The sequence below is a fragment of the Olea europaea genome, chromosome 19, assembly GCF_002742605.1.
Source record: "Olea europaea var. sylvestris chromosome 19, O_europaea_v1, whole genome shotgun sequence".
Classification (NCBI taxonomy): domain Eukaryota; kingdom Viridiplantae; phylum Streptophyta; class Magnoliopsida; order Lamiales; family Oleaceae; genus Olea; species Olea europaea.
The window spans coordinates 9,553,776-9,575,013 of NC_036255.1; the positions used below are offsets into that span (position 1 = coordinate 9,553,776).

Genomic DNA, 21,238 nt, shown 5'->3' on the forward strand with positions numbered 1-21,238 from the left:
TGCTCGACTCGATTTACTGAGTTCATAAATATAAATTAGGGTACGATGTAATATGCTCGTTTCGTGTTTACTCGAAAGGTTGAGCTCGATTGGAGTGCCAGTTTTAGTTTGCAAGAAGTATAATAGGAAAAATATTAACCTGACTTGACATTGGTTGTGTTTGTGAGATGTTCTTGATTCAACGGAAATATTTTATCGAACCCATCATACTTTATCCATTAAGGACTTGTTTGATTCTCATTGAATTGGAAAAAATGCATTTTGAAATAATTGATTGATGGAAAATGTATGGTTCAACATAAGGAAAAATTTTAGATTTATATGTAATATTATTTCATTAAAGAATATGTAATTGAAAAGAATAGAGAAAAACATATTTTGAAAGTATCAAACACTAATTAATAAATAGGATAAGATAGGTAATGGACAAATGTTTAATCACGATACGTTAATTTATTTTGTCCAAGGGCAATTATTAATAACGGTCAAGGTCGGAGTTCGGAAGAATTCACGATAAATTGACCAGACAGTCAATTTAGTAAACCGTCCAAGTAGTGTGAAAGCAACTTTTTTTTTTTTTTTTTTTTTTTTTTTTTTTTTTTTTTTTTTTTTTTTTTTTTTTTTTTTGGTTTTTTTTTTTTTTTTTATTTTTTTTTTTTTTTTTTTTTCTCTTTCTTTTTCTTTTTTTTTATTTTTTTTATTTTTTTGGGTTTCATTTCCTATTTGAATTGGAAAAAGGTCGTCTGAACACGGACAGGATCAAGATCCGGTCGTGCAATTGGTAAAAAAAATGTATAAATAATTTATAAATAGAATAATGTTGGTGTGTAGGATATATTCACATAAGATAGATTTCATGTGAGTAAAAGATTATAAAAAATTAAAAGCCACCCACCCCTATATTGTGTATTTTGAAGGGGTTATGTGAAATTCTCCCTATACACCAAGCAAATCTCTTTATAAATTTAGTTGAAATCAAATATTTTAATTTCAACCAAATATTCAGAGTTACTTGTTATTATCCAACCTATTTCGTAAAATCTACTATTGTTCCTAGTTTTAAATTATTTAAAATTCGCCTAATGAATAGTTTCATGCACGGTTTTTGATGTGAACTCACGTGGCAATAGCAGTTCCGAAATTCACAAAAGATTAAATCATAACCTCAAGAAAGCTAAAATCCTGATTTCAAGCTCAACCCAATTATTTATTGAACCAAAAACCAACAAAATCTCCAACAAAATGTTGACCCCGTGATCGCGAACACTATGAACCTTGCTATGAATTTGTTGAGCGCCACAAATATTGAAAATATTTGATAAATTATGTTCAATTAAGAATAAGATAGAAAGTGAAATTTTCACATTATGATTAATTCTAAAAAATAATGTCTTTATTGTACAATGAATAAGTCTTTTATAGGCATAAAATAAACTCATAATCAAAACAAAACTCTAATTCTAAAGACAAATTCAACTAAATTAGAAAACTACCTAACATATTTGAATAAAACTAAGGGTGCGTTTAGTTTGCATTTTTTTTAATTCATTTTCTATTTTCTGTTTTGAGAAATTATTTGAAGGTTGCAGAAAAGGTGTTTGGATTGTTATTTTGAAGAACTGTTTCTCAAAACAAAAAAATTAGAAAATACGTTTGATTTAAAACCTTTAGAAATAATTTTATGACATTTTGAAGAAGTATGGGAGAAAAGAGATAAGAGAGAGGGAAAGGGGTATTTATATTTGTGTAAGTTTTGTGCGATTTTATTAATTATTTTAATTTGAAAAAATTTTAAGCTCATTTTCTTTGTTTTGAGTTATGTGTTATAAAATCTTCCTTGTTTTCAAAGTCGTATTTAGAAAATGGTATATCAAACACGTTTTGAGTGTTTTTCGAAAACTAAAAATTGAAAACGGTCTCAAAATAACAAACCAAATGCACTCTAAGATACTAAAAATAACGAAAATACCATTAAACTAATTCAAAACATAAATATGCAAAATTGAACTCCTAAAAAATCGGATTTGACCCCCAAAGTTCGACATAATCATCCGACAAACTTGTGCAAAATCGAAAGACATTTTTGGATTGTACTTATGGGCAAAAATCCAACAATCGAGCAGAAAGTTATACACATTTTTGTACATCCTTTATGTTTTTTACATACTTTATATTCATCCCATTTTTTAATTGGTTTACGATATTCTCTTCTAATTGATCCGTATTAATCCGGAACATGCAATGGATCCTTGTTAGCTTTCCCTCCATGATTCTCATCAACTTTGATCCAAAGAAAATATCTCTGCTCATTTTTTCAATTTTCTTTAATTCGTACTAGAGAGTGCATTTAATATATATATTCAAAGGAAGAATCTTGGAAGATGGAAAGTTCATTTTACCCCGTGTTCATTTCCTCTAACCCGGCACATTTCCCTCGGATTCTTCATTTTCTCAAATGAAGGTTTGTCAGGAGAAAAAGGAAAAAGCTGTAAGGCTGTACAAACTTACAGCCTCCTCAAATCCCTCATGTGAGGGGATTGCGTGATTTGCTGTACACAAGAGTGTACAGCAAGCACAGCTTGGAGAAAAATACTAGATAGTGTACATCTAGCATGACATCTTCCCTATGTGGAGAGAATTCGTGTATTGATGGATAAATTAAGCAGAAATTTAGTAGTGTAGATTATGGCACGTGAAAGAGTGTATCTCATGATAAAATCCAAAATCAACTTATAGCAGCTTTGTTGTTAGGCGTTATTCCGTCAAACACAAGAAAATTATTTGATTAAACGAGAGTCAAGAAGTCAAAATTCCCATAATTGCACTGTCAACCAGCTATAATCATTCATTAACGGTCTCAAACATTGGCAACAAAAACCCATTTTCGGAAAAAAGAAAAAGAAAAGAGTGATATCTACTTCAAACTTTCAAACAAGTGACATTAAACAGCAACAATAATTTAGGAGGCTTGTCCTCCGAGGCACAGCTTAACTGGTGGATTAATCAACATTGTCTTGCTTTTAGCGGCAGGGTGAAGAATTCGATTCCTGGTGGGAACCTGCGGTCAAATATTTGGTATGGAGCAATCACTATGGAGGAGGGTTTATTGTGCGCAGAAGTGTACAGGCAATGGAGGGAACCTGTGATCCAGTTGAAGCATAACCCGCGATTTACCCCCTCCAAGGTTTTAGGGGCAAGGGTTTTGAGGGTCCAGGATATAGTTTGGTGTAAACTGGGTTACTTGAATATTAAAATATATATATATATATATATATATATATATAATTTAGGAGGCTTTCCTCATGCGTAGAACCTTGTAAAATACTTGTCCTAATTCAATGTACTCTCAACATCAAAGATCTTAAAGCACAAAATAAGATTTGGACAGGTAGCCACCATGGTCCATGTCAATTTTATTTTATATATGTAAATGGAACCAATTATCCCATGTGATTTTTATGCAAAACGCAATAATTCATGATAATTTATTTCTGCTTTTGCTTCCACCAACATATACCTCTTTTCCTGGTGCCACTTTGAAAAGGACCAAAAAATAAAATAAAAAAATGTAACGTAATTTTTCCGAGATCCAGGGGCATTTTGGAACCTTTTGGTCTATATATATATTTTGACACGCGCAACATTTATCTCCACAACACAAGATTTAAGCATTAGCACTAAATCTGTTGAGCAAGATCTTTCCATATAGAGTAGCAGAAATGGCAGGAGGAAGAAGAGAAATGATCAACGGAGGAAATTTGCTTAGGAAAATCGAGTATGGCCGTCAGATTCCAAAGAGGGGACAAGTGAAGGTGGCGATTGTTTCTGGATTGGCTCACTCTTTATCTTCTATATTTTCTTTTGGCGGCCGTCAACAATCTTGCCAAACGACGCAGTTTTCTTGATTGTTTGTGAGAGAGTGCAGCTTTGGTTGAGGGTGGAGATTTTGATGTTTCACTTTCAATAATTCCAGATTGTAGAGCTTTTTATGCATCAAGTTATGAATTTACATTCATTCCAGTTTCTTGCTTTCTTTAAACAACATTACTTCGTGTCACTTTTCTCGACTCTATTTGGATCATTTTCAAACTAGAGATAAACGTACGAACTATTCTATGTTATATCCTATGACTGATGTATCATACGATGCGGTAATGAACTTTATAATGGAAAAATTAAGGATGTTCAAAATTTTCCATGCCTGGCTATGCAGAGTACCTGGTGCATCTTCAGAAATTAGATTGGATTGGGATGGTGGTATGGAGTAGAAAGCAGAAGAATCCGGCTTCTCTAAGATCGGAAGCTTAGATGGTCTCTTCACAGGAACTGGATCGACTTATGGAACTCAAACTCAACTGACGGATATGAACAAATCTTGTAACTACAGCGAGATATACAAACACGAAAGCATTCCTGTATACAGAAAAGGATTATAATCAGTAAAATAACTGATTTCTGCAGAATCTAATTTTAATATAAAGGGGAAATTAATGATCTATCACTATATTCTTTCCCAGTGATATTGGATAGCATCGATAGCCTCCTACGATGACGAGCAAAGTGAGGCGTTACACGCCTGCGTTGGGCCATCGACCCCCATGAACGCTCTACGTCTTCCCAAGACTGTCGACTCTCATGAGATTTCCTACTTTGCCAATCCAACACTTCACTATAAAATCATCTATGAATTGATGAGATGCACGTAATGGCTGGCACGGATACAACCAACCAACGGGTAGCTGAAGACTCCCCACTCAAAATGTGGGGTAGTGAAAGAGGCTACGTGAGACACGTGACACCGTAACCTTTCAACCGTTGCACTGCTCCACTCCCTTATAAATACCCTCAACGCGAAACAGGTATGGGCATAGAGAAACTTTGGCTATTGAGCTATTCGAATTTCATCTTTGTTTTTCCTAACACCGTATGCTGATTCTCACGTCGGAGATAAAACGGGATAGAAAGCGCCGCTCTCATTTTTCAGATAACACTCGTTTATCGGAGTAGCAGGAATGCCTTGCGCCATCAGGTGGATATAGAGGTATTGTTTCATGACTAGTTCACCCAGTATACATCGATCTTGCAACAAATTGGGGGTTAACTGAGTCCTACAATAAGTAATTCTCAAACTTGATTGTTATTTAACTAAGCCTTCGGTTTTGTTCGTAGGAGGACAAGCCAAAATCAGTTCCCCTTTCTTAAAAAATTTTCCCCAAACTTGGGTCGGCTGTAGCCCAATTTTCCAAAATTAAGTACATCCATTTTTGGCTAATGACTAATTTATTGACAGTCATTTTGTTCCTGGTGATGCAAACAAGTCATATGACAAATGAGATCTGAGCAAGACAGTACATAGGGCTACTGATCTAGTGGAAACAGAGCAAAAATCAAACCTTTGAATAGTTAGGAATTAGACGCTACTAATTCTGCCAAATCAATAGGAAGAAAAATAATTCTCAATATTTCACTCTCCTTCCTTTTCTCTCCACTTGTGTACTTCTTATCTTCGCTCTGCATAACTTTTCATTTACACATCCAATTTATAAAGAATTTTCAGAAGACATAATATTGCAGTCCTCAATTGCGTCTGAATATGAGAAAAAACCCGTGCATGATAACCTTTGCATTAAATGCAAAGGAAAAACCTTTTGCCAACTTTGAAAATGTGAAGCGCAATCGAATAAAGGGAATAAATATACCAAACGGAGGACCAAAAGACATTTGTCAGATTATAACACTCAAGTATTACCAAAAGTAAGCTCGCTTCCAAATTTAGGACTTTATAGATTTTTACAAGAAAATGTGCACGCAACACGTTTTAGTAGATATTAGTCTATAAACAAAAAAGATCAATGTGGGAAATTTACATTTGCAATATTCTTCCCATGAATCTCCATTATAGTTGCTCCCCTTTTTGCAAAATACTCTCCCTGCATGAACCCAGGGAATGTTTAAATAGATATGACCACTTCGCAACAAATGAAGTCCAACTAATAAGAAAAATGCAAAAAGCAACAATAGGCCTAAATTAAAACAGCTTGACTTTGGAATGTATATATAGCAATGATGCACTCAAAAGTCTTGGCTCATGTCCCATAGGTTATAATATCTGAACTTCTGTATTCAGAAAAACATAATTTTCCTCTTTTTCATTTATTTTTCAACATACTCAAACCCAATGAGACTTTCTTCATTAATGTACTTTTTCACTTACAGATTTCATCTCGAATATACTAATTGTAAACCACAACATGATTTTGGTCAACAATCGTAGGTTGTGAGGGGAGGGTATGCTCGAGCACGAGAATCGCAATATGTAAAGCAGCAAGACAGTGAGTGCTCAAGAATAACTCCCGGGTTGAGCATATGCTCGAGCACTCCATATGTGGAATTGTAAGTTTATCCAAGATTTGTGGTCGGGCTAAAATGATCGAGCATTCATGTATTGATATCATAAAAGGGTTGCGCAATCCTCGGGATAATATGGTGGTCAGGCTATCCCGGAATGTCAGTATCTGCACATATGTTCGAAGCCTTCGCTCGAGGATATGATGCAAAGACGCTTGAAACAAAAAGCTCGGGTGTGTGAGCTCGAGGAAGTTTTTGAAGACAGGTGTTCAGAAGGGCTGACGTGTACTGAGGTAAGCCCTAAATAAGAAAAGGCGGTAAAAATGGTATGGGTTGGATGTACGACACGTAACCAGATCTGACGGTCGGGGTAGTGACTTTTGGACTACCCGCTCCTGTTGCCTATAAATACCCTCTCCACATTTCATTTTTCACTTTTTACTCTCAGTAAACTTCTCTTGCTAATCGTCGGGATCAGAACTTTGAGTTTTTAGGCGTCGACTTTAAGGTAAGACCTCGAGTTCTTAAGTTATTCTTTAGGCACTTTTTTACCTAGGTCAGGATGTCTACTAGTAGTAGTAGTGAGTCTTCGTCCTCCTCCTCGAGGAGTACTCTCGAGGACAAAGGATGCTCGATCATACCTATGGCCGTGCCTATTAATACCCAACCTCGAGCACAAAGTATCCCTACCCCATTTAAGTACCTAGAGGTTCCTTGTAAGTTTAAAGAGCATCTAACAATATCAACGACTAGGGAGCACGGGCTCATGCCGAAGTGTGATATTAGGACGCCAGGGGGAGAGGATAGGATGGCCTTTGCTCGGAATGGAGAGTTGTAATTTTTAGGGACTCACTAAAGGGTGGATTTAGATGGCCCCTGCACCCCTTCTTTGTGGCTTTATTGGTCGAGCACAACATGAGCCCTGGACAGCTCGTGCCAAATGGGTGGAGGATGCTCACCTATTTTTTTTATAGCCTGTAGATACCTAGGAATTAGCCCATACATCGATCTTTGTAGATTGGTCTTCGACTTGAAACAGCTACCTCAATATACTTGTTTTGCCTACCTTTCATCTCGAGGAGGTTTTAGAGTACTGAGGATGCCCAGTTCCTTAAAAGGGTGGAAAGAGAAGTGGTTTTATGTCATAATTCAGGATAGTGACTTTCCTTTTAGTCCTAGGTGGGTTTTGCCCGACACTACCAGGTTTTGTGAAGGCCAGGCCTATTTTGAGTATTTAGAAAGGCATAGGGAAATGTTAGAGAACCTTGAGCCTCTTGCCTATGATATAGATGACATCCTCAGGGATGACGTTCTTGATCTTGCCGATGTGAAAGGCACTGAGGGTAGGGATCATCCTTTTTGCCCTCTTCCTTATCGATCTGTCTTTGAATGTATAATTGTGCTCATGTTAATGACTTGTTTTTGTATAGATGACTTTCGATCCTTCAGCCCTTAGACAGGCTGTGAATAAAAAGTCCAAGGCCCCTCAGACTCGAGCTCCAGGTCAAAAAAGAGGGAAGAAGAGAGCTCGTGATTCAGGCCTCGAGAATATTAGGAGTGTGCCAGGGGAACCTTTTGCCCAAGGACAATCACCGATCATTCAGGATCATGAAACTCCTATTGCCCCTCCTCGGTCAAGGAGTACCCCCGAAGTTGTTGACCTTGAGTATGAGGTCCCTCCTGTGCCTTCATTCCAAAATCGAGATCCTGATTGGTGTCCTCTGGTGTCGAGCATCGTGGACATATATCGAAAGGACCTTGGCTTTGATAAGGGCATGAAAGCTCTTGAATCCCTTACGCTGAAGGTAAGCTTGCTCAACTTACTTGGTGTAATTTATGGGTTTATATGATGTGATCGTTTAAGTTTGGGTTTTATATATTGCAGACTCTGAGTATTGCTCGAGGCCTCTCTCTGAAAGGGAAAGATGAGGCACAGAAAATTGCTGAGCTCAAGGATACTTCTCGAGCATATGAGAAGAGGATTGCTGACATGGAGGCTGAGACTCATTCTCCAGGGGGAGCGCGATGACGCGAAGAACGACCTTCAGAGAGCTCGGGAAGAGGCTAGAGTGGCCAAGGATTTAAAGCTTGAAATCGAGCGTTTGAAGAAGAATTTTGAAACTCACCTGACTGAAGCTCGAGGCATTGCGATCGAAGATTTCAAAAAGTTCGAGGAGTTCAGCGGGCTGAAGGGGGAGTACGCCATGGGCTCGTACTTCCACGCTTTGAAAGAGGCTCGAGCATTTTTACAGTCGAAGCCTGACGCAAAGCCCGAGGATTTAAAGAGCATCCCTGAGGTTACTGAAGATCTCAAGCTTTTAGAGTCCGAGGATACCGTCGAGGACCAGGAGGTCGACATTGAAGGCGAGGACGTGGCGGAAAAGCAAGGAAGCACAGCCTCGGGAGAAAGAGCCGAGGACCTAGATTAGTTTCTGTTTTCCTTTTTGGATACTTTTGGCAAGTACTTGATTAATCAGTTGTTGAAATTAATGTATTCTTCCCGAGCTTATCTTGCGTTTCTTGCTATGTTACTCTGATTATGTTTGCTCGAGCTTTAAGTTCATTTGAGAATCTATAACTCGACGCCTAGACAAGTTAAATAACTCGACGCCTAGACAAATTAAATAACTCGACGCCTAAGATGCATTAATATCTCGATGCCTAAATGAAGTTCTAGCCTTGACGTACTTATTCACCGACAACAAAGATTTATTTTTATCATGCTCGACAAATAATACTCTTGAGGACTGAATTTTATAAAATCATTTTTAAAATTATGTGTTGAGCTCGAGCATGTAGACAAATTATCTCGATGACTCAATTTGTAAAATCATTTTTGAACATTATGCGTTGAGCTCGAGCATGTAGACAAGTTATCTCGAGGACTTAATTTGTGAAATCATATTTACAAATTATCTCGAGGAATCAATTTGTAAAATCATTTTTGAACATTATGCGTTGAGCTCAAGCATGTAGACAAGTTATCTTGAGGACTTAATTTGTAAAATCATTTTTGAACATTATACTTTGAGCTCGAGCATGTACACAAGTTATCTCGAGGACTCAATGACATTGTAATTGTATCGACCTATAGCTGGTTCCCAAGGACAGTAATGGCCTTTTAATAAGATCTCTCACATCGTTGATTGGGCACTGTGTGCTCGGGAATGTTACTTGTAAGTGTGTGCATGGCTTAGCTTGATTGCTTGCTTGGGGCAAGGCTCATTGATTGCTTGCGCAGGGCAAGGCTTTGATTGCTTGCGCGGGGTAAGGCTTTTAGTTGCTTGCGTGGGGCAAGGCTTTTTGATTGCTTGCGCGGGAGAAGGCTTGAGTTGCTTGTGCGGGGCAAAGCTTTTTGATTGTTTGCGCGGAGCAAGGCTTGAGTTCCTTGCTTGGGGCATGACCTGCTGCTTCGGTCCTTCTTAACACAAGGTCTCCGGCTCTGAATCTCCACGTCCTCACTTTTTTATTGAAGTACTTTGCTATTTTATCTTGGTAGGAGGCCATTCTTAAAGCTGCCTGATCACGAACTTTTTCTAAGACGTCGAGGTGTTCAGTGGTACGCTCTGCATCATCGGGCTCAAGCCTTCTTTTGCTGGGCCACCTGACTTCAATATGGATGGTGGCCTCAATACCAAAAGCCAACATGAAGGAGGTTTTCCTCCTAGCAGTTCTGTAGGACGTTCTATACGTCCAAAGTATGGAAAGTAACTCGTCAGACCAGGAACCTCTTGCATCCCCGATCCTTGTACGGAGGTCTTGTAATATAATCTGATTGGTCATTTCGACGATACCATTACTTTGAGGATGGGAAACTGACGTTAAACAGTGATCAACCTCTTGATTGGAACAAAAGTTTTTAAATTGGGCATTGTCAAACTGCCTGCTATTATCAGTTATGAGGACTTTTGGTATCCCGAACCTGCATATGATGGATCTCCAAATGAAACTTCTCAACTTAGGCTCTGAAATTGTTGCTAAAGCCTCGGCCTCTACCCACTTAGTGAAATACTCTACAGCCACAGCCACAAACTTCAATTTTCCCTTAGTTATTGGAAAGGGACCAAGGATGTCAATTCCCCACTGCTCAAACGCGGCTGTGCAACTAATGTTAGCGAGGTCCTCTGCGGGATGGTGGATGATATCGCTAAATCTTTGGCACTTGTCGTACTTCTTGACATATTCTTGGACGTCTTTCTTCATGGTTGGCCAATAATATCCATATCTTATGAGCTTGAAGGCTAATGCCCGAGCTCCTTGATGGTTCCCACATATTCCTTCATGAACTTCTTCTAGGGCCTGGGATGATTCGGAAGGCCTAAGGCATCTGAGGTATGGAAGTGTGAGGCTCCTGCGAAATAAAACTCCTTCAATCATGCAATACCTCGAAGCTTTGGACCGGATGCTTCTTGTTGCCCGAGGATCTTGTGGAAGATTGCCATATTTTATGAAGTCCACTATTGGATCCATCCATGATGGCTCATTATCAATATCCATGATGCCTATGGTTTGATTGATGCTTGGCTCGGTTACAATTCTAACGTGGACTGTCCCGTTAAGGCCATCTATTCCCATGAACATCAATCTTGACAAGGCATCAACCTTACAATTCTCAGCCGGAGTGATTTTCACAATTCCACAGCTCTTGAACTTTCTCTGGAGATCATGCACTTTCAAGCAGTATAAGCTCATCTTCTCGTCCTTCCTATCGAATGTCCCTTCGATTTGTCCAACCACCAACTGGGAATCACTGTAAATTTTGATATTTTCAAGCTCGAGATTTATGGCGAGTTCCATGGCTATGATGACGGCCTCATACTTTGCTTCATTATTGGTCGCCTCAAATTCGAACCTAAGTGCGCACTGAATGTTTATGAGCATGTCCATACTTATGATTATGACTCCTGTACTCGAGCCCGAGGAGTTTGATGCTCCTTCGATGAAAATTTTCCACACACCTGTGGTCAAGCTCGAGCTAACATCTGGCCCCCGAGGTCTCGGGGTGAGTTTTGCAATGAAGTCAGCTAAGGCCTGAGCTTTGATAGATGGGCAGGGCTTGAACTCTATGTCAAATTCTCCGAGTTCAATTGCCCACTTCAATAATCTTCTTGAGATGTCTGGTTTCTGAAGAATGTGTTTTAGAGGCTGATTGGTGAGCACTACAATAGAATGTGACTGAAAATATTGCCGAAGTTTTCGTTCTGCCACTATTAGTGCAAGGGCAAGCTATTTTGCCAAAGTGTATCTTGTTTCTACATCAAGTAGGACTTTACTTACGTAATAAATGGGTTGTTGGGCCCTGTTAACCTCTTTCACCAAGACACCACTCACTGCATTCTGAGATACGAATAAGTATAAATATAGAGTATCTGGGGGCTCGGGTTTGGTGAGGATAGGAGGAGATTCCAATGTCTACTTGAGCTCCTAAAAAGCCTTCTCACACTCCTCATTCCATTCAAAGCAATAATTACCCCCGAGGGCTTTGAAGAAGGGGAAGCACCTGTTTGCTGCTCGGGCCATGAACTTGTTTAAGGCAACTACCCAGCCTGTCAACTTTTGAACTTCTTTCTTGGTCCTTGGTGATTCCATTGCTTCCAAAGCCTGAATCTTGTCAGGGTTGGCCTCAATCCCCCAATGAGTGATCATGAAACCCAGAAACTTTCCTGAAACTACGCCGAATACACACTTCTCCGGGTTGAGCTTCATCTTACATGTTCGTAGGGTAACGAACACCTCTTCTAGGTCGGATATGTGCTCCTCCACCTTCTTACTCTTTACAACCATGTCATCCACATAGGTCTCGATGTTCTTCCCTATCAAATCGGCGAGGACTTTGTTTATGAGCCTCTGATATGTCGCCTCAGCGTTTTTCAACCCAAATGACATCACCCTATAGCAATATATGGCTGAATCAGCCATGAATGAAGTCTTCTCTTGGTCTTCTTTAGCCATGAGGATTTGATGATACCCTGAGAATGCATCTAAGAAGCTGTAGAGCTTATGTCCGGATGTGCTATCCACAAGATTATCGATCATTGGCAGCGGGTAGCTGTCCTTTGGGCACGCCTTATTAAGATCTATGAAGTCAATGCAAACCCTTCATTTACCACTGACCTTTTTCACTCTAACAACATTAGTGAGCCAATCGGGGTATTGGACTTCCCTTATGAACCCCGCTCCCCAATAATTTGCCGACTTCTTCTTGAATGACCACACGTCTTTTCGGTGCAAACTGTCTTTTCCTTTGCTTAACAGGTTTGGCTCTTGGGCTGATATTGAGTTTATGGACAGCTACTTCTGGGTCTATCCCTGGCATATCCTTCACCTTCCATGCAAAAACATCAATGTTGCGGGACAGCCAATTGATGATTTCCTCCCAGAGGTTGGCCTTGAGATCCCGACCAATAGTAACGGCTTTCCCGTGCTCGAGCTCGACCACTTCCAACTCCTCAACGGGGACCAATCTTCCCCTTGGCTCGAGCTCAAGCTCGAGGTTCGTAAGTTGCATGACGTCAACACTCATTCCTCGAATGCTAGTAACTTAGCACTATCTAGCAGCTGTTTGATCTCCTCGAACTACTCCAATGCCATGACCTGTGGGGAACTTCATGGCCAGGTGGAAAGTTAACACAATAGCCCGTATCTTGTTCAGTAGGGGTCTTCCCAGAATGATGTTGTAGGCCATTGGGGTATTAACCACTTGGAATGGTATGATCTCCGTCACTTGTGTATTACCAGTTCCTAATGTAAGCGGGAGTTCGACGATACCTTCAAGGATAATGACTTCACCACCAAATCCCTGTGGGGGAGTTTTTACTGCTTTGAGCTGTTTGGGAGAGATCCCCATTTTGGCGAAAGCATCCTGCGAAAGTATATTTGCTGCACTCCCATTATCAACTAGAATCCTCTTTATTTCGAAGTTAGCCACAACTGCAGAAACGACCAAGGCATCATCATAAAGATATGATATTCCTTGCAAATCTCTTGCACCAAAATTGATGTCTTTAACTTCATTACTGGATTCTCTTGGGGTATGAGAATGTTGGGGGGCATACTGCTTCCGCCCACTACTTGTGTCTCCGCCGGATGCTATGCCCCCAACGATAATATTAATGGTTCTGGCAGTGGGTTGAGCACTGCTTCCGACCCCAGGCTCTTTTCGATTGTCACGGTCATTCCTTGGCCGTTTATCGTGGCCAATGTAATTCTTTAAAAATCCTTTTTGATAAGGGCTTCAATTTCTCGCTGTAAAGCATGACAATCCTCTGTAGTATGCCCATGATCCCTGTGAAATTCGCAATACTTGCTCCTATCTCTTGTGTCAGGGGGCGACTTCATCCTTAAAGGCCACTTTAATTCTTTCATATCCTTAACCTCCATCAAGATGTTTGTCTTAGAGGTGTTCAATCGAGTGAGAGGTGCTGACGGCGCCTCATTCCTGCGCTTATCCCGAGGAAGCTCATGCTGGGAGACGGGATCATGCTGCCTCTTGTTCTCGATCTTTTAATGGGAAGGACCAGGTCTTCTTGGATTTAGTGTTTCCTCCATATTAATGTATTTTTTAGCTCAGGTGAGGAGCTCGGTCACCGTCTGCGGCGGGATCTTTGATAAAGACATCTTGAAAGTTTCACATCTTACGGCATAAGTGAGGGAAGAGACAGCTGCTGTGATGTGAAAGTCGGGTATTTGAAGCCTTTCCTTGTTAAACATTGTCATGAATCCTCGTAGGGTCTCAATTGGTCCCTGGCGAAGTTGCATGAGAGAGGCCGCGGTCTTCCTGATTCGCTTGCTACTTGCAAAGAAGGCTGAGAACTTATCAATCAAATCTAAGAATGAGGCTATGGAGTTGGGCTCCAATGTCGAGAACCAATCCCTATCAGCATTAGTCAGTGTTTGTGGAAAGGCTTTGCACATAACCTGATCTGGCGCAACTTGCAAGTTCATGACATCAGTGTATACATTGAGATGGTTGATGGGGTCGGTCATCCCATCATACTCTTTGATGCGAGGATATTTGAATCTATTGGGCAAGAGATATGACAATATCTCTGGCGTGAATGGAGTGTTAGGGGTGAAACCTGTTGGCCCCCGAGCATTCCGTTGCAGGCCAGCTGTAATTCCTTCTTGAATAATCCGGGCAATTTCACCGAAATCCATGGCGACCGATCTCAACCCCGAGGCCATATTGTGAGTACTCGAGGTTCCTACTCCGCTAGTTGTGGGGTTTGGTGGTCGTGCTCGAGTATCAGCCATAAAATCGCCATGCTCCACCTGCGCTGGCGACGGATGTGAATTTCTTTGACTTAAGAGTTGCGTGAGCGTGACCACCTGCTGACAGAGCTCTTCAAAGGCTTCGGTTGTGATGACCACTGGTAGAGGTGCAGACACTCCTGACGATTCTTCATGGGAAGCTGGTTGATCTTCGGCAGAATGAGGGATGGGAGCGGATGAGCTTGCGGGAGGAAGACCTGATCGTGTGTTAACCATGACTTTTGGTAGCGTTTCACACAGACGGCGCCAATGATGCTACCAAAAATCGTACCTATAGATTTTTCGAGTTTGATGATTCGGATTGAATACGATCGTAGTCTTTCGGTACCTGAAACAAAGATAACGAGGTATGTTCTCGTCACCTCTCCGATGCTTAAGTCAAAAAGGGAATTATAAGCGTGAGGCTATAAACTGGAGAATAATAAAAAACGTACCTGAATAATGGCTCAAGGTTTTGTATTTATAGTAGTAAGCAACATTCTCCTAGCGGGAATCAACTAGCTGTATGTCTTTATCTGTTGGAGTCCTGTACAATTAAGGAGTTGGTCAAATACCATTATATGTGAGATAGAATCCTTGCGGGAGTCAAGTATATGGTTGAGTTAGAGTCTTAATTGGATAGGAATTCTAAAAGGTCAATAATCGTAGGTTGTGAGGGGAGGGTATGCTCGAGGACTACTTGTGCTCGAGCACAAGAATCGCAATATGTAAAGCAGCAAGACAGTGAGTGCTCGAGAATAACCCCCGAGTTGAGCATATGCTCGAGCACTCCATATGTGGAATTGCAAGTTCATCCAAGATTTGTGGTCGGGCTAAAATGATCGAGCATTCATGTATTGATATCATAAAAGGGCGTAATCCTCGGGATAATATGGTGGTTGGGTTATCCCGGAATGTCAGTATCAGTATCTTTTCGGCAAAGAACTGTAGACCATAGTAGTACAGTCTCATTGAGTACCATGATAGAACGATGTGATGATCATCTAAGATTAGGCACATCAAAGCAACAAAAATCACTATGGGGTTTTGCATATTATACAATTGTTTACAATGATCGTGGGATAGCAATCTCAAATCGCACGAACCTTATATAGACCTGGACCACCTGGTGGCTTTCACTTCTCATAAGATCAGAATCAAAGATTAAACTACACTGCAATTCATTTCGAAAATATGGGCCATGTCTCGCTGCATTTTCGATATGATACTCATTTTTCTTTGCTTCCAGACACTTAGGTCTTTGTAGCTTATTAGATGCTTGTAACATTCAATATTTACTAAAATGAAACAGTAAATTAACTTCTCAAGAACCTATTTTACACAAATATTGACAAATTCTTCACCCAATTATCCCATTTCTCATCGTACACCGCGAAGTTTCTGATAACTACAAAATTCCATAAATTGATAGACGATTACAGACTCGGTTTCAGACAAATTTCCTGGTCAACATGCTCATAAATTCATAATCCTACACCATCTCTCACTGGTTACACGTAAAAACTCAATTCCCATAAACTTGCCACCTGCATATAACCCACGTCACTTTTCACCATTCATTTGCAGCAACAAATAGGGATATTAAGAATACATTGAATCTTGATTCAAGCCTTGAACAAAAGTTTCCGGGCACTTCGTCTAGAAATCTTAAAGTTTTTGCTTCGAAATGTTGGCTGTTTTTGAAAAATCAATTGGTAAACCTCCCAAGGAACTGATTCTTCCTTTTCGGGGGAAGTCCCATCTGAACAGTTCTAGAGAAGAAATTGCAGAAATATATCGTTTATGGAGATCGGATTCGACCTTTTATAACCTTCCCAATGGGAACTTCTTGGCCTTATCACACGAAGATGAAAATCCCGCGCATCCAAGGTATTAAAATTTTTGCTGGATTAACCTCTTTAAAATCTTAAGCTAACATGTTTGATGCCCATTTTGAAGAGAAAATGCATTTTTGAATAGTGAGTTTCTAGAGAATACGTATTTAAAAAATTAAAAAAAAAAAATTTATTTACATGTAGAATTATTTTATTGAAAAATGTATGATTGAAAATGAGTTTTGAAAAAATGAGGATCAAACCAGGGCGACTTAGTAATATAATTCAACACTTTCTGCTCCCCTGAGCATGTTTGGCCATGCTTAAAAAAATATAAGTTGGATTTAACTCCTTTTCTTTACTTTTAAGTCGGAGAAAAAATAGTGCTTGGCTAAAACTTGAAATTATGGAAAGTTTTTTGAGTTACTTTTATGTCCGCCGATAATCATTCTATCTGGTAGTTTGTTGTTTGGGGCATTAATGTATAGCATTACCGCTTAGATTTTTGTTGCGGTAAAACTTAGTTATTTATGAGTAACCTTCTAAACCAAAAATGACCCTTGCTTTAATTTTAACATGAAGTAATTAGAAATTTATTGATTTTACAACTTACTTAAGCCCTGTTTGGTTCAACTAAAAAGTTAGAATAAAATCCAAATCAAAGTCAACAATCAATTTGAACCACACATTTCATCAACTTTTATCAAAATCTAAATAAAAAATCCGATTTTTATGTAAACCAAACATCTGCTTGATTACTTATAATTAAGTTAATTTTCAATCCTAGCCAAACATTCTCTAAATCCTGAGGAGCATTAGTTTAGTGGTAGTCTTGGATCATAAGCAAAGCTACAAAATAAAACATCAATTTCTATGATTTGTTATTGTTTGCATGATCGCTCAGGTCAATGGTTGTTATGGATGGTATTTTCTGCTTATTCTCTGGTTATTTGCTTAACGCTTATGACCTCCGACGATATTATGGCCTTTCACGACAAGCAACAGAAGCCATGATCGTAGTCGAGGTTTATAAAGTACTGCGTGATCGAGCACCATATCCTCCCGACCAAGTTGTCAAAGAACTTGACGGAAAATTCGCTTTCATTCTCTTCGATTCAAAAGTTTCAGTCCTTTTCCTTGCTCGAGTGAGTCGAATATTTTCCTGCATGTATAGATAGTTCTAACGATCTTTCAGTAGATTAAGCAATAAATTGAACCGAATGTCAGCCTCGAGTTATCTGTTGTATTGTCTAATCCAGTTTAAAACCCATTTCAACTTTTTGGTAATTTTTTCAGGACAGCGATGGATGCGTGCAGCTTCACTGGGGAACTGCGGCTGACGGGTCCTTAGTATGCACCGATGATCCAAATGTAATCTCGGCTTCTTGTGGGAAATGCTATACCCCTTTCCCTCCAGGTTACACTCACTCACAATCTAGTAATCCTCAATGTACAGATTAAGCAGAGTTGAGTGCTGAATTCCCAGTTTGCAAATATTGCAGGCTGCATATTTTTAAGTGGCAGCTTGTTAATTAGTGTCCATTATCCGTTTCATAAGGTACGTGGAATTTCACAAGAAGACGATGAAGGGAACATCAATGCTGTTATTTTTAAAGTGGAGTTGTACACAAGAATTCACAGCATTCGACGTACTGGTAGTGCAGAGAATTGGGCAGATGTCACCATTGTTGAAGGAGAGTAAGAACCAAACAAAGTTCACATAGATAACTTTCGATTGTGCTTTGATTTTCGTTTATGTCGGATATTTATCTATTTTCTTTTAACATGGGAATCTTGAAATAATTTCAAACTTGTATCACATAGAACTTGTTTTCTTTCTTTCAAGTATCTATGCTGTGTTCATTGTTTATTAGGTAGAAAAATACACTCGTAATCCAGCTTAGTTAGATGCCGGTGCCATGGCCAGAATAGTCGACATTACTGGTCGAGTTGTATCATGATCGCCCTCATTGTTATGCACGGGGGTACCAAAATTTGAGTACATCGTAAATCCAGGACAACGATGGGGATTCTCACAGGCACAACTTCTTGGACAACATTCGTAAATACCGTTCAGAGGTGCGAATCCTGGAATTAGGAACTTCGACCCAACGGGGTTTGGTTTGTCGTGAGTTAGGTGCAAGGTAAATCTAGGACAATGATCCTGTGAATTACCACAACTGCTCGGACAGCATTGGTAAGGCTCATTCAGAGGTGGAAATCCAGGAATATAAAACCATGGAAAAGGGATGGTGAATTGCGGTGGAATGTATCCATCACCCCCGGAACCGCATCCACCTCCAAAGCCGCCACATCCTCCTTCGTCACCGCCAGTGTCCCCACAATCACCACAACCACCATCGTGAGGAGTTTCACCGCAATCATCGCAACTACCACCACCAACACCTCCTCCACAATTGCGATAAAAGTCAGGTGGGAACATGGTCATTGGGGGATTGTCGAAAATCTGTGCATTATCAGTCTTCATCCCTGGAAGGTTTCTGTGTGCAGTGCAGACTGCTAGACTTAGCATTAGTGCCATTATGGCAATGCAAAACCATTTCGGTATAGCCATTTTTGTGTGATTGATTCAAGTGAAGTCTTCTAGGAGGATTTATATAGTGAAGTTCCTGAAACAGCATGGCCTGTAATTTGGGGAATCCCATAGTAGAGGTAACTAGTTGAAGAGAAGTATAGGGAACACAAGTACTTCTTCACACATTCTAAACCGGTTGTTATTCATAGAATTAAGCTACTTAATCGACGATGGAAACGAAATAACTTAATTTATTATTTGATGAGATTTGAAATTAAGATCAAATTCCACGTGTCAAAAGATGGTCCTTGCGATCAAATTCGACGCGTAACAGAATTTATTACACGATGATGGGCAAGAATTAGACTATGGTGAAGATTTACTTTTTCAATGATTAATCAGAAAAGATATACTGATACTAGACAGTCATATAGGCAAGGACGAAGATGAGAAAGAATCACATTTTATTGTGAAATATATAAGTAAAGTCGAATAGATGAGAAAGAATCATATTCCTTGGTCGTAGTCAAGTTTGCTTTTCCTTTGGCTCGAGGCGGCCACTAATATCGTAGACTAAGAAGAAAAAATACAAAAATGAAACGAAAAATAAATGAAAGACTGATTATAACATTATTGAATGATAACCATAGGCCATAAACACTTAGCACACATTTATTCCTATTTATAATAAAATAAGGATAACAACCCTCCACTATTTTGTGACTAATGTCTATCCAAACATCAAATAACAAATTAACAACTTGCATTTATTCTTTAATTTGAATTTAACAAGCTTAACACTCCAAGATTTTCTACTCTCATCACTTGTTTGATCCTCATCATTTATGTTGCTAATTGTGTGACATTTCTAACAGACTACTCTTTCGGCTAACAACTTTTCATGGCACCCACAATTTTTTAACCACATATTTCATATACTTTTATCAAAATTTACTAAAAATCATATTTTAATCCCAAACAAGGACTTGATCATAGTCACCAAAGATATGAATTTTTATAGACAAATGACAATTTAGCTATCAAATAACAATATTTATTCATTTACTCTATATTATATTTTAGATTTTTGAGTGAATGTTATATCTAATTATTCAACCCAATGGAATGACGACTGCCCATGTCTAGCCTCCATTTTTTGAAAACTCATTTTCAAACAAACATTCTCCTGTAAACTAATTTTATGCGTAATTCCAATTTTTTTTTTTTAACTCGCATTCTCCAACAAAACGCTATTTCAGAATATATTTTGGCATTTTATAGGGATCAAACAAAGGGAGTTCTTATTTGATTTATCTACTAGTTTTAAAATTAGGTGAAAACAAGATAAATGGCGTAATTTTCTATAATTTTGCAATTATTAGCTATTAACCTTATCATCATTATTGAGTATTGTGCGAATAAAAAATATGCAAGTAGCCCCCTGGGGCACAACTCAACTGGTGGATCAATCAACATTGTCTTGCTTCCAGCGGGAGGGTAGAGAGTTCGATTCCTGGTGGGAACCTGCGGCCAAATATTTGGTATAGAGCAATCACTGTGGAGAAGAGTCTCTTGTGCGCAGAAGTGTACAGGCAATGGAGAGAATCTGTGATCCAGTTGAGACATAACCCGCGATTTACCCCCTCCAAAATTCTAGGAGCAAGGATCTTGGGGGTCGAGGATTTAGTTTGGTGTAAGCTAAGATACTTGGATATAAAAATAAAATAAAATATGCAAGTAGATAAATAATTAAAATTAAGCCTTTTAATCTACAGAATATATTTCAAATTAGTAACTTTACTTGTAGGTTTGGCTCAGTTCAGAAGGATTACTTTTAAGTAGAGAGAGAGAGAGAGAGAGAGAGAGAGAGAGAGAGAAAGAGAGAGAGGGAGAGAGAGTATCAAAATAAATAATATTTTTAATGAGATTTGAAAATTAAGAAGTTTGGGTCTGATTGATTGCGAAGATAGAATTTGAGTAGAAAGAAAATGAATTTTAGGGAATTGAATTACCTAGAAATTGTTTTCCTGATAATGGTAAATTATTGTATTTGATTGGTATAATTTTTCACGTGAAAAATGTTGAAGTAAAAATATTTTTTGGTGTTCGTTTGACTTTATTTTACATGAAAATTATCAATTTAAGGGATACTTTTACCATTATTCCTATAATTTGTTTCCATTGCCAATAAAAAAAAAAGATCCAAAAATCCAAAAATATCTATTTTTTGTGTTCGTTTGGCTTTATTTTACATGAAAATTATCAATTT

The 21,238-nt window shown here is 38.9% G+C and overlaps 4 protein-coding genes across 4 annotated transcripts; 2 read left to right on the forward strand and 2 right to left on the reverse strand.

The window, feature by feature from the left end:
• Positions 1–6,547: 6,547 nt before the first annotated feature.
• Positions 6,548–8,844, forward strand: LOC111368748. The gene is made up of 2 exons (XM_022990174.1): positions 6,548–8,153; positions 8,234–8,844. Exons 1-2 carry the CDS (start codon positions 7,779–7,781, stop codon positions 8,375–8,377), a joined length of 519 nt encoding a protein of 172 aa, XP_022845942.1. The 5' UTR covers positions 6,548–7,778; the 3' UTR covers positions 8,378–8,844.
• A 780-nt stretch (positions 8,845–9,624) lies between these two features.
• LOC111368325 lies at positions 9,625–12,871 on the reverse strand. Its single transcript, XM_022989555.1, has 4 exons — positions 12,508–12,871; positions 11,790–12,425; positions 11,626–11,678; positions 9,625–11,493 (listed from the first exon to the last, which is right to left on the reverse strand). Exons 1-4 carry the CDS (start codon positions 12,869–12,871, stop codon positions 9,625–9,627), a joined length of 2,922 nt encoding a protein of 973 aa, XP_022845323.1.
• Positions 12,872–12,895: 24 nt separating this feature from the next.
• Positions 12,896–14,835, reverse strand: LOC111368326. The gene is made up of 3 exons (XM_022989556.1): positions 13,936–14,835; positions 13,608–13,848; positions 12,896–13,437 (listed from the first exon to the last, which is right to left on the reverse strand). The coding sequence occupies exons 1-3, from the start codon at positions 14,833–14,835 to the stop codon at positions 12,896–12,898; spliced, it is 1,683 nt and encodes a 560-aa protein (XP_022845324.1).
• A 1,203-nt stretch (positions 14,836–16,038) lies between these two features.
• LOC111368749 (stem-specific protein TSJT1-like) lies at positions 16,039–19,020 on the forward strand. Its single transcript, XM_022990175.1, has 4 exons — positions 16,039–16,488; positions 17,338–17,578; positions 17,730–17,850; positions 17,936–19,020. Exons 1-4 carry the CDS (start codon positions 16,286–16,288, stop codon positions 18,133–18,135), a joined length of 765 nt encoding a protein of 254 aa, XP_022845943.1. The 5' UTR covers positions 16,039–16,285; the 3' UTR covers positions 18,136–19,020.
• Positions 19,021–21,238: the final 2,218 nt, after the last annotated feature.